The 12,232-nt window shown below is 52.5% G+C and overlaps 1 protein-coding gene across 1 annotated transcript; it reads right to left on the bottom strand.

The window, feature by feature from the left end:
- Nucleotides 1-223: 223 nt before the first annotated feature.
- LOC143692263 (serine/threonine-protein kinase PAK 3-like) lies at nucleotides 224-9,416 on the bottom strand. The gene is made up of 12 exons (XM_077172175.1): nucleotides 9,341-9,416; nucleotides 8,379-8,416; nucleotides 7,887-8,009; nucleotides 6,856-7,036; nucleotides 5,842-5,905; nucleotides 4,546-4,594; nucleotides 3,305-3,417; nucleotides 2,661-2,778; nucleotides 1,915-2,014; nucleotides 1,305-1,501; nucleotides 709-846; nucleotides 224-313 (listed from the first exon to the last, which is right to left on the bottom strand). Exons 1-12 carry the CDS (start codon nucleotides 9,414-9,416, stop codon nucleotides 224-226), a joined length of 1,287 nt encoding a protein of 428 aa, XP_077028290.1.
- Nucleotides 9,417-12,232: the final 2,816 nt, after the last annotated feature.

Genomic DNA, 12,232 nt, shown 5'->3' with positions numbered 1-12,232 from the left:
AACACCTGAGCATTCAGAAGCAAATTTAGAGCTTATTCACAGGGTGAGAACAAAGGGAAGCTTCCAGCACAGTGAAGGTTTTATTTATTATAGTATTTATTTTGCCTATTCGAATAAAGAGACTACGAACTATGAGCTATAATCTAGAAACTACAAACTACGAGCTATAATCTACAAACTACAAACTACAAACTGCAAACAACAACAATGGCCTCTTCCAGGGCTAGTATCTCCTGTTGGCCATAAACTGCTGCGTGGCCATGATCAGAGGCGTCAGCTCGGAGGTCGGCTTGGCTGATGTTACAAACGGATGCTGCCCAAAGAGAAAAAGAAAAACATGAACTTGTACTTTCCTCACAGGCTGAAACAGGCTTTCTCTGGCTACCAGAAAGATACAGAAAGAAGAAAAGGAGGGCATTCTGGGCACCACTGTCTCCACATCCAGGACCTTGCTACATGAGGCAAAATGGCACCCAATCCCACAAATCCGTGACTCCAGATGTCTTCAGCTTAAGGAGATTTGGTCTAGGTGACCTTGAAAGGCTCCTTCCAAGGCATCCTAGGCCAGGATTCTCCTTTGTTTTCCTTTGCAAGCCCCCAGAGTGGAGATTCTTAGGAGCGGGCCCCATCAGACGCCTTGGACTTGAGCAGATGAGGAGCCCCTGGCAGCGGGCAGCTGGCGCAGCCTGCAGCCGCTTTGCCTTTTACCTGCAGCAGTTCCTGGGCAGACCAGCGCCTGTCCTCGTCCCTCTCCAGGCAGCAGTGCAGAAAGTCTCGCAACCACGCCGACTGCTGCCTGGGCTTCTGCAGCTTTGGCCTGCCCCCGCTGCTGATCAGCTCTTGAACCTAGAGAAGAAGGAAATGCCACGCTCTACCTGTCTCCTTCGCACCCCAAACTGCTCACACACACCCCACGGCACAGGCTCCACTCTCCCGTGGCACTTTACTCCCTGCCAGAGCCTGGCAGATACCATTCCTACCCCTACTGAAAGAACACAAAGCCACAGGCAGCCATAGCCAGTCCAATAGGCAAAGGCTCTTGCCTTCACCCCTGATTTCACTGGCTGATGGGGACTAAAAGCCCAGCTTTGCCCTTTTGTCAAAGCTTCCGTCAAGCAAAAGGCATCACCATTTTTTGTGCGGTTCGTGCACTGAAATGGCAAGGGGACGATCTGGACAAGGAGCACGAGAGACTATGCAGCCTGGCACCTCTCATTTCCAGGTGTTAGCAAGCTTGCCAGGCAGAAGAATGGGAGCAGATTGTGTTTGGGTGACAGCAGTATCTGAGAGCAGTTGCAGCGCACCGTGCGGGAGGTTTTCATCCGGTAAGGAGGCGCCCCTTCCACCATCTCGATCCCCACAATGCCAAAGGACCAGATGTCCACTTTGGGGCCATAGAGCTTCCTGGTGAAGATTTCTGGCGCCATCCAGTAAGTGGTCCCAACAGCTGATCTCCGTTTGCTCTGCTCAGCGGTCAGCTGAGCAGCAAGGCCAAAATCAGCTGAGGAGAAAAAACAGGCCAGCGTGAATGAGGAAAGCAAAACAAAGAAATCCCCGCTGTACCAATGTCCAAGAGGGCAGCGTGGAACCCGGCTGCCAGCAAGGGGCCATGCTGCAGCCGAGGAAATACCGAATTGGCCAGTTAGCAAAAGCCCCAGCTTTCAGGCAGTGGCTTTTAGTGCCCTGAAGCTATTAGACTGTAAGTGCCTTGCTTGGGAAGGGACACACGCACAAGCCAAAGGCACTCCTGAGCCCTTGTTCCCAGCAACACCTCCCTGCACCTTGGGGCTCTGCTCTGCACTTGTATCAGGGCAGCCTGGACTGCCACAGGCACCACTGCAGGGAACCGGCAGTCACCCAAAGGCAGCCCCACACCGCAGCCTGCCAGAGCTGAGCCTGGCCAACAACACCCACCCAACTTGACGGATCCGTCCAGACCCAGGAGAATGTTGTGGCTTTTGACGTCCCGGTGGATCACTTGCTTGGAGTGAAGGAAATCCAGGCCTTGCAGGCACTGAGAGAGGAAAAAGAAACACCAGCCTAAGTGGATTTCATCCCACAAGCGGGGAAGTGGCACATCTGCAACACTGCAACATTCCTGGGCCATGCTGAGCCATGGCACGACAGGCTGCTGGCAAGGGCAAGAGCTTGCTGCTCCAACACAAGGACAGCAGTGCCTTTCTAAGTGAGGGTGTGTGTGCTTCTGAAAGAGAAAGGACAATTGTTCCTCCGGCCACTGCCCTGCAACCACAGACTGAAGCAGCACTGCTGCAGTGGCTGTGCTCTCTCCAGCCAGACAAGAGTGGATGCTTTTGCGAACACCCCTTTGGTGCAAGGCTCTCTTGGAGGCTGAGCTCCATGACAGCCCAGTGTGTATCTTTGTCTGTGCCACTTATTTTACATTGTGCCACCAGCAACTTTGCCCGTCCAGGGAAGGAATGCAGCACACACAGGCTCCAGGCAAGTGTTTAGAGAGGCAAACACAAACACACTAGAAGAAGGGCAGGGACACTGGCAGGCACTTCAGATGCTCTTGCTACTGCCAGTCATAAGAGAAAGGCAGCAAGGAGGCTCAGAAGATGAAATCTCTCCTCTCCTTGTCACCCATTTGGAAGGACCATCCCGACCAAGGCATGGGAAGCACAGGCACTATCCCTTACCTCCCGAGAGACAGCTGCTATCTCTCCTTCTGCCAGGCGAGTCTCCCTGATGACATCGTGTAAGGAACCTCCGTCCATGTATTCCATCACGAGCCAGAGTTCCTCGTCCAGCAGGTAGCTGAAAGGAGGAAACAACAGCCTGGAGATGAAGGTGTGGTGTGCACTCACACCACCTGATGGATTCTTGTTTCTGTGTCTCTCTCAGAGGAAGACAGGAGGAAGTGAGCAGTCATTCACTACGCTCTACAGGCCTTGAACTCTGGGCAGTCTAAAACACTGCTTGCTATCCACACCAACGAACAGGCCAAGGGAAATACAATCTGCAGTGCTTCGGCAACACTTCAGACCCATGGGGAAAAAATCCAAGCCCAAAGCCAACAAAACCATGGGGAGAGAGCACAGGAACTTTGAGGCTGTTGGCTCAGTAAGATAGGGCCAAGTCTGGCCTTTGAAAGCGCCCTTCAAACTTGGTATGCCAGGAAAGAGTAATGCAGCCCCAATGCAATCTCCTCCCAAGACACTGTAGATCAGCCCAGAAACAGGAATGAACAGCTCCATCCTCTGCCATCCACCAAAGGAGTGCTTGAACCTCTGGCTTGCAGGATGTGAATGACCTTTCACAGCAGAACAGCAGAACCACTCACCTGTCTACATAGTTGACAAGGTTGGCGTGCTTATTGCCACGCATGACCTGGATTTCATTCAGGCACAGTTCGCTGCCGCTCTCTTGCAGGAGACTAATTTTCTTTATGGCCACCTAAAACGACATGGAAAACCATGAACCAAAGAAGTCCGTGGCACAGGACCACAAGGGCAACATGGAGACAGTGATTATGGGATGATAGTGCTGGGCTGGGCCAAGCTGCCTTGTGACAGGACATCAGACCGCCTGCTCGGGCACCTCCCAGGACACAGAGCCACATAGCCTCTGCCTTGGAAACCTGGCAGAAACACGCTCTAAGCTCTCCACCTCAGACGTCTAACAACACTCACTGTGCCCAGGGCCAGTCTTCTCCCGTGGCCTTACTTTATCATCCCCATGCTCATTCACACACCTCTTACAAGCAGAAAGCCATTTTGTGCCAGTAAAAATGGAGCAAAACTGCTGGGAAACCATTGGCACTTCTAGGGGATTGGATCATTACTCCAGCAGTCACTGGCATTCTCCATGGCACAACAACAAAGCAAACAGTTAGAGATGTGGCAGATAAAATGCTGTCCTAAAAACATCCTGAGGGCTATTCCTCCTAAGATATACAACCCTACATACTTCACAGAAAAAATGCCACAATGATGAAAACATCATTAAGGACACCTCCAAAAACCACAATCCTAGCATTTCCTCACTCCAGGAATTTTCATTCTGCTCCACTCAAATACTTTTCTTCACACCACTGACTTTTGCAATTACTGCCTGACTGTAAAACGAAATAACCCAGGCCATGATCTTCTAGGGATATACACCGGGCTATGAGCAGGGCTTAGGCCCTTGAGAGACTCCTTGCAGACCACTCTGTCTAAGCACAGTTCCAAGGGCAGCACTGCAGGTGCCTACAGAACTATCAGCACGATTCCCATCTATTTGCTAACAGCCAGAAAAGAGAACTCAGGAACCCTGCAGCCCCAAAGAGCAGTGCCATGCTCTGAGACACCACCTGGGCACTAAGACCCAGCCAGCGTGTCCTCCTCTGGCCTCCTTGCATTCCCAGGGGCAGCTGAGAAGGACAAAATCTGTCCCCACTCTATTTGGCAGGGCGGACACTGCTCTGCACTTCATCTGCCTTTGCAGCAAAGCTCTCCTGGCCACCCAAAGCTCAGCCACAGCTCACAGCAGAGGGGAGGGCACTCGAGAGCTGCAGAAGCTGCGGCGCTGCTTGGCGCTTACCTCTTCTCCTGTGGCAGTCTCCACTGCCATGCACACCGTGCCGAAACCCCTAGAAACAAAACAGCAGCGGAGAAAGAAGAAGTCCTTTAGTCCCTGCCACTGCAAGACACTGCAGTCCAATGGCAAATAAGTCCTGGGGCAAACAGTAAATGGAATAGGACAGATTCTCGTGTGGGTCTTTCCCCCCTTTTCTCTTTCTCTATCTGTACATGTGTGGGATTTTTCCAGGAACTTGCCAGTTGGGCCTTCTCCCACTTCTCCCTGGAGCCTGTCTGCCAAAATCAAACACCACTACTGAGGCCTTCTGAGAAGCCTGAGGCCACGGAACAGCCATTGCAGGAAAGCCTCCAGACACAGATCCCTTCTCCAGCTTGCAAGGAAGTTAGTGCCCAGCCACAGCTGCAGCCACAGCCAGAGCAGGGAAAGGCTTCCATTGCTGCACACACAAATGGAGAAGTCCTCAAAACACTGGATCCTTGGACAGCGGCGTTCTGAGTCCAGAGCTCTTCTCAGCTGCTTCTCTTCGGTGCCCCAGACACCTGGAGGACTCTGCTTTTCTGGAGACTTCTTGTACATTTGGCTTCTCACAGGGAAAATGTTGCAAATCAGTCCCATTTCCAGTCAGCAGAGCCGGCTTTCAAAGGGCACAGCTTGGTGGATTCTTTGCAGGAAAGGCCTAAACCCCACAGGATCCACCAGGGTTCTGCCATCAGCCAGATGATGCCTTTTCCTCTGGAGTGCATTGGCACTGGCCATTGCCCTGAAGCTTTGTCTTTTGCCACCTCAGCTACAAAAGAGAGCTGCTTCTTTCATTTCTGCTTTTGGCTGCTAGGCTAGGTGGTGGCCATCCAGACCACTGAATCTTGGTTTCAGCAAAATACTGGAAAGAAATGTTACCCAGAGCTGTTCCCTGACAGCTGTCAGCTGCTGACTTGACCTCTGAGGCAACAAAGTTTCTCCTCCTTTCATTCCCACCCATTCTGTAGTCTTTTGAGACATGCAAAAATGCTCTCTCCTAGGAAGAGCGGCAATCAGGTGCAACAGACTTGAGGGAATGGAGATCTGCCAGGTGCTGCTCTTTGCCGCAGAAAAGACATTGCCAGCGTCCAGGTGTCTTTGCCGCCATGCCTTCGGACCACAGCTGTAAATGCTGACCAGTACTGAGAGATCATCAGGCATCATCCTAACGCAGTGTCTGAACAGCTTTGGAGCTTGCCTGACGTCGCTCTGGGGAGATGTGACACCAGCAAAATGCACAGGCCCTGCCTTTGAAGAAGGAACTGTGGCTGCACTCACCCTTTGCCAATGGTTTCCAGCTCTGTGTATTCAGCCTCAGGATCTCCCTCGCTCACCAGCATCTCTGGAAAAATCCCAAGGAAAGATGCTCACTTCAAAAGAGATCCCACCCTGCAGCAGATCAGAAAGGCAGCCCCACTCTCTGCCACTCTGGGCCCTTTCAACTCAGGCAGTCGGCCAACAACAACACCACTGCACCACCACCACCACCACCACCTCAGAAACAACAGCAGCAAGACGAGCAGCCCTGCAGCACAGATGGCCTGCACCAAACTAGACGTCTAAACTAAAATCTAAGCACGTGCAGAAACAGTCAGAGGATGCAGGGATCAGAAAGCTGTAACCAAGAGAACTGGTTGTTGTCTAGAAATGTTAAGGGCAGCAGGAATAACAAAACCTTGCTGGTCTTGGCAATCAACACTCTGTGACCTTCAAGCAAAGCTTTAATCCTTGCAATCATCAAAGGCATCCTGGCTCCTGGAATCAATTGTTCTCAACAGCTGCCCTTTGCAGGACAGCAAGAATATTGCAAAGTGCTTCCAGCAGAAGCACAATCTGCAGCTTTGAGCAGGACAATTTTGCCTAAACAATGGCCTTCTGCCTTTCAGGAGCAGCAGCTCATGTTCCAACCTACTGTGCTGGGCCTTAGGAATGAGGTGCCTCAGCCTTTAGGACAGGCCGAGTTCTGAAGATGACCTTGGCCGTGCCCCACAGGAGCTCCTTGAGCGCCTACTCATTGCCTGGGTCACGGCCTCCTGCTCAGCCAGAAACAATCTCTGGTTTGCCTTTTGCCTCCAGGGAAGCTCAGGCAAAGCCAAGCCAGGCTGAGCTGCTCTCAGAGGCAGGAGCAACACCCCGGTGACCCCTCACCACCTCAAAGCACAACAACGGGTCCTGTGTGGAGGCCTCAGGAGCTGGCACTCAGCTGAGGAGGAACAGGAGCTGGGACAGCTCATGCCGACACACGCACACACAGGGCACTGCTCCAGCAGACAAGGATCACAAAGGACGTACTCAGCATGGCCAGGCACTTGTCCTCTGTCCTCTCTCCCAGCTGCTCTCTGCTGCCAGAGGAGCTACTGGTGCTCCAGATGCACGAGCTGCTCCCGCTGCACTTGCCAGCTTGGGGACTGGAGGCTCCTTCAGAGCCTTCTGCTGCAGCTCCTGCAGGTGCCAGGACAGAGGAGGTGGAGCTCTGGGAAAAGAAATGAGTGAGGTCACAAATGTGCCTGGCAGAGGTGCCCCTGCCATCCCATTTCAAATGCAAGCCCCTGGGAAGATGCTGCTGGCCACAGCCAGGGCTCTTCACCTCTCAGCTTTTGCAGCCCGCTTCTCCAGCTCAAGGCCCAAAATCCAAAGGCTGCTTTTACACCATGGACAAAATGACACCACACTCACTGCTAACCAAAGCAGGCACTTACTGATGATGTTTGCTCTGGGCCTGGGCTGACAGCAGGGGCAGGTTCATGAGCACCTTCCTCCTCTTCAGCCTCTTCCTCGCGTGCAGAGGCAGCCAGAGCAGGTGCTGACGCTGCCCTTCTGCTCTGGGGACACACAGCAGCATGAGGGACAGGAAAGAACCTGGCATTCACCACCTCACCTATATTCAGCTACAGGCCCCGCTGCATCTCAGCTGTTCCTTTAGCTACTGACAGCTGCTGTCTGCGCAGGGCCAGGTCCCTCCTGGGGACAGTGTCTCCTCATATCCTGCAAGCTTCTGAACTGCACCTTTGCACTGCTCTCTTCACTGGGGACAGGGAGCCTGCACAGCCACTGGCCACCAAGGGCCTCACTTGTACCCCAGCAGCATGCCAAGACATCCTAATGCTACCTCCTGTCTCTTGCTAAGACAAATTCACAGCCTCTTTCAGAACAGTAGGAAGGTGATCCCTGAACTTCCAAGTTCCAGGCCTCACTGCCTGCGGGAAGGGCAGGAAAGATTCCAGCCCTCAGCATCTTCAGCCAGGCACGGGAGGTGCTGTCTGATCAGAAACTTGCAGCTATGCTTTGCTCCAGCCACAGGACTGCCCAGAGCTGCCACTTACTGATGCTGCATGCTCAGGCCCTGCAGTGGCAGCAGGTACACTTTGCTGGGCATCTTCCTCCCCTTGGGCCTCTTCTTCAGGAAGACACACAGCCACTGGAGGCTCCGAGGTTCCCTTTGGGCTCTGCAGACAGACAGCAGCGTCCTTTATATTCAGCTCTAGACCCAGATGCACTCAGGAGAAAGCATCTGCAGAGAAATGGGATTCTAAGGTGCTCAGACTCAAGTAAAATGGGCCAGCTGGATGGGACTGCGCTCTCTTGTACAGGAGAAATTCCATCATGGCAGCCACCACTTTCAGCTGCTTAAAAGTTCTGGAAAGGAACTGGAGAAAACAGCCCTGGGTCCTCCTGCTGCTGCTGTTGCTGCAAAGGGCCTGGACTGTACTTTCATTCATCCAGCCAGGCTGGCACCGGACTGCAACAGGCCCAGCTCACAGCTTGCTCCGCAATTGCCAAATGCTACCAAGGCCAGAGGCTCCTTTGCCACTCACCCAAAGAGCAGATTCTCTCCAGGCACGGCTGATGTGACCTGCAACACACAAGGGAAAAAGAACCAGATGCTCTAAGAAAACTGCCTGTGCTGGCCATGCCCACCCCAAAGTCAACCCAAAGACAGAGCATTCTGCTTTCACTACACCACTCCAGCAGCATCCCTTGTGGCACACAGCAAGCAAGACAACAGCAGCACAAAATACTGCCTGGTGTCTACCTTGTCTCTCCTCTTTGGCCACTCAACCCATAGAAACTTGAGACTAAGTCTACAAGTGGTTCTCTAACAGTCATTGCTTCTGCCCCACCTCACCAAGCAGCGGCTACAGCTCCTCTCTTTGCTGTATTTCAGTCTTCTCAAGACATTGCATGCAGCAATTGCCATGAGCTTACTGAAAACCTTTCCCCAGGGAGGCTTCACCCAAGTCCCTCTGAGCCATGGTGGCAGTCCTATCATGACACAGCACAGGAACAGCTCCTGTGTGTGGGAGCATACAAGAACTCCTCAAAAATGTCCATCTCAGAGGCCTTTACCAAGCTCATTCTGTGATTTCATCACAGAACAAATGGCTCTTTTAGCGCGCAGGAAGTGTCAAGTTCCACAGGCAAATGCTGGGATGAGGGAATGCAGACAAGAAGCCTTGAACTGAGGGACTTTGCCTCAGTCCTGGAGAGCAGTGCACAGCTTTTACAAGGACTCCTGCCAAGCTCTCCCAGTCTTCCCATCCTGGAAGTTGTCTTGCTTGAGCCAGCAAACTGAGGAGACTCCAGACTCCATTGCCACAGGCCGTGGCACGGCAGGAGCGGAATCCCCGCAGGCTACATCACAAATGCTGCCCATGCCCCACTGGCTAGAGACACGCCCTTCTTAGCTGGAGCTGTGGGCAGGGGCGTTACCCAGCTGAAGGCCTCTTTGTGGCATTTGGGTTTCCATATGCTGCACTGAACAAAAACGTCTACTTACGTGCCAGGTGGGTGAAAAAGTACCCGGAATAAGCCACGGTAAAAGCCGTGAAAGCTGCAGCACACACTCCCTCCATGGCTGGAGCAGTGCTGCTCAATCTGCAAGGGACAAAGCCTGTAGGCAGAAAACAAAAAACCTCAGAGTCCTGCTGGCAGAGACCTCGTCGATCAGCAGGTTCCCCTGCAGTGAGCGTGCCGCAGAGCTGCTCTGCACACTGAGCCCTTCCGGGCCTCGGCACAGCAACTCTGCCTGACAACGCTGCCATGCGGCCGCTGACATCACAATAGCAGTGCCCGGGGCTGCTTTGTGAGTTCATGCACAGAACCACACCTTCTCTACAGATGATGCCAAAAAAAGCCTGCAGCGTTCTCCTCTGCTACAAAGCCACACAAAAAGCCCCTCTAGTCCATCACCTGTTGCTCAAGGCATCTAAGAGTAAAAACACACTAAGCCCCTCTAGCCCACACTGAGAAGCTGAGCCCTGAGAAGGGAGCAGGATGTGAGGAACCACATTAGTGCTCTTTGGCCACTATTGCTTCTGAGCAAAAACCAGAAGGCTTCTTCCAGCGGGACCTCCCTTAGTTCCAGAAAGCAGCAAACTATCAGAACCCAGGAAATTCCTCTGCCTGCCCTGGAGGGCTCAAGCCGCTGCCCGGGGGCTCAGAGACTTTGGCACAGAGCCCAAGATGCCTGTGCCTTTGATTTAGCCCTTGGAAAAAACAATCACCAATCTTAATATGAAGAATTACAAGTCAAAAGAGTTTAAGTAGAATAATAGGTAGTTTGTCACCAGGTGAAAAATAGATTTTTGAGGTTTTGAAAATGACAGCTCGGGGGTCTCAAGATGGAGGAATTTGGATGTGCCTTGTCCTTTTTCCTCCTTCTTCCTAGCCACCATCTTCTGAGTGATGTTGGCACTTTTAGATTGGTTTAGAGGAGAAGTTCACTGTCTCACATAGGTGATAGGTATTGGGAAGTTATTGTAAATAGTGTACACATAGTTTTGGGTATAAAAAGACAACACTGCCTCTGAGGTGGGCAGTGTGCCTCAACCCAAGCTGCTAGACAGACCTTGGCACGTTGGAGAAAGAATATTATAGATAAGAAACAATAAACAACCTTGAGACCAAGAACAGAAGAGTTCCCACTCCTTCATCAACTGCCGGGCTGGGGAAAGAGACTTTCTAACGCATCTCAGGGTCACTCTGACCAGCAGAGATTCCAAGAGCAAACAGGGAGAAGCACGACTTCAATGACATTTAGAGTTTCCTCCTAGGTACAGAGACAAGGCCATGTGTCTTTCAGCACTATTTATTCAAAGCATTTTACATCACAGCCGTGGCTGTGATTTCAGCAGGGAAACGCCATGACAGGAAATGCAAGGAGGATCCTTCTCTCTGACTCACTCTAGCAGAGAGGCCTTGGCACCAAAGCACCACCACCATTTTTTCCCCCCACTTTTGTCCTTCCTCAGTAATTTTTTGGACACAGGGCTGAGATGGGTGGCACTGAAATGACAGCTCTGACACACAGCTGAAACCATCAGGGCCGGGGGGCATGTGCGACTGTTTTTCTTCTCCAGCAGAACAAGGCAAGCCAGAGTGTTCACACTGATACCAAGCGAGTTCAGCCAAGCCCAAAGGGAGTGCAGCCAAGCCAAGTGCAGCCCAGCAGGCTGGGAGGAAGAGGCAGCAAAGCGGCAGATCCCATTGCCACGGACACGCCCGGCGTGGCGGACTGATGGCAGCGGCAGTGCCAAACAGAGCTCCGCAGGGAGAGACAGACACCCATCACCATCGCCACTGCCACCAGCACTGCCGCAGAGAGGGAGCAGCAAACTGCCACTGCAGGGCCAGAGCTGCTCCCGGCAGCACCAGCAGCCCCCATCTACCATCAGAACCATGCTGGAAGCCCTGGCCATCCTGTCTTTGCTCCAGGGGCCCCGTGTGACACTGCACCTTTCTTGCTTAAGCCATTACCTCTTTCGCACAATTTTCTTCCTATTGTCGTCTACTGCTGCTTTTTTTTTTCCCCTCACTACATTATAACTCTAACATTCTCAGCTTCTCATAGATTGGTTTTTCCATTGTCCCCCTCCATTGTGGTGGAGAAGGGGAGAGAGGAGAGGCTTTCCCTGGACTATCTCAAGAAGAGGACATAGAAAGGAGGGAAGGCCTTAGAAAGAAAAAACAACGCTCAGGATGCCTCTTTGGGAGGGAAGCAAATGTGCAAGTTTCTTAATATCCAGCCACAAATCTCTGGAGTCTTGACAGCCAAGAAGCACAGGAACCTGGAAACCTTGTTGTGAGACACTGGAGGACATTGCTGGCTCAAGCCCTTTCAGGCGCTTGTAGGTGGGGAAAGGGGCAGATCAAGCCTTGCTCTGCTGAGGCCATGCCCTACTCTGCACACCCCACACCCCCAGGCCTGCATCCCAGCCCAGCTGTGGCCGCTGATCCCTGGCACACCAAAGGCTCCACACCTGTGTCTGGAGCCCCTAACCCAGCTCCTAAATGGCCAGGTGAGTGGCAGCCCCATGTGGGGGAAGGCCCCAGGAAAGCCAAAGGCTATTTACCTCGGGATGTGTGGCCACCACATCTCTTGACCCTACCTCCTCTTGGTCTCATTTGCAAGCTGAGCTTCCTATCCCCTTTCAAAGCCTTTCACAGTCTAGTGCTCTGTCAACAGTGCCTCAGTTCCATGGTGGGAATTCTGAAGTCCTTTCAGAGAACAGGTCTGGCTTGCAGTGCATTGCTCTGGATGCCTTAGGAAGTTGCTTTGCCAGCCCTTACCCACTTACTGGCCAAAAAACACATGTGAAAGACTGAAGCTTTGCCAGCTGTGACAGTGCCCCAAAGAGAAGGCAGTTAGGGGCAAAATAAGGAGAATTAT

The sequence above is a fragment of the Agelaius phoeniceus genome, chromosome Z, assembly GCF_051311805.1.
Source record: "Agelaius phoeniceus isolate bAgePho1 chromosome Z, bAgePho1.hap1, whole genome shotgun sequence".
Lineage (NCBI taxonomy): Eukaryota > Metazoa > Chordata > Aves > Passeriformes > Icteridae > Agelaius > Agelaius phoeniceus.
This window is presented reverse-complemented; position numbering and strand designations above follow the sequence as displayed.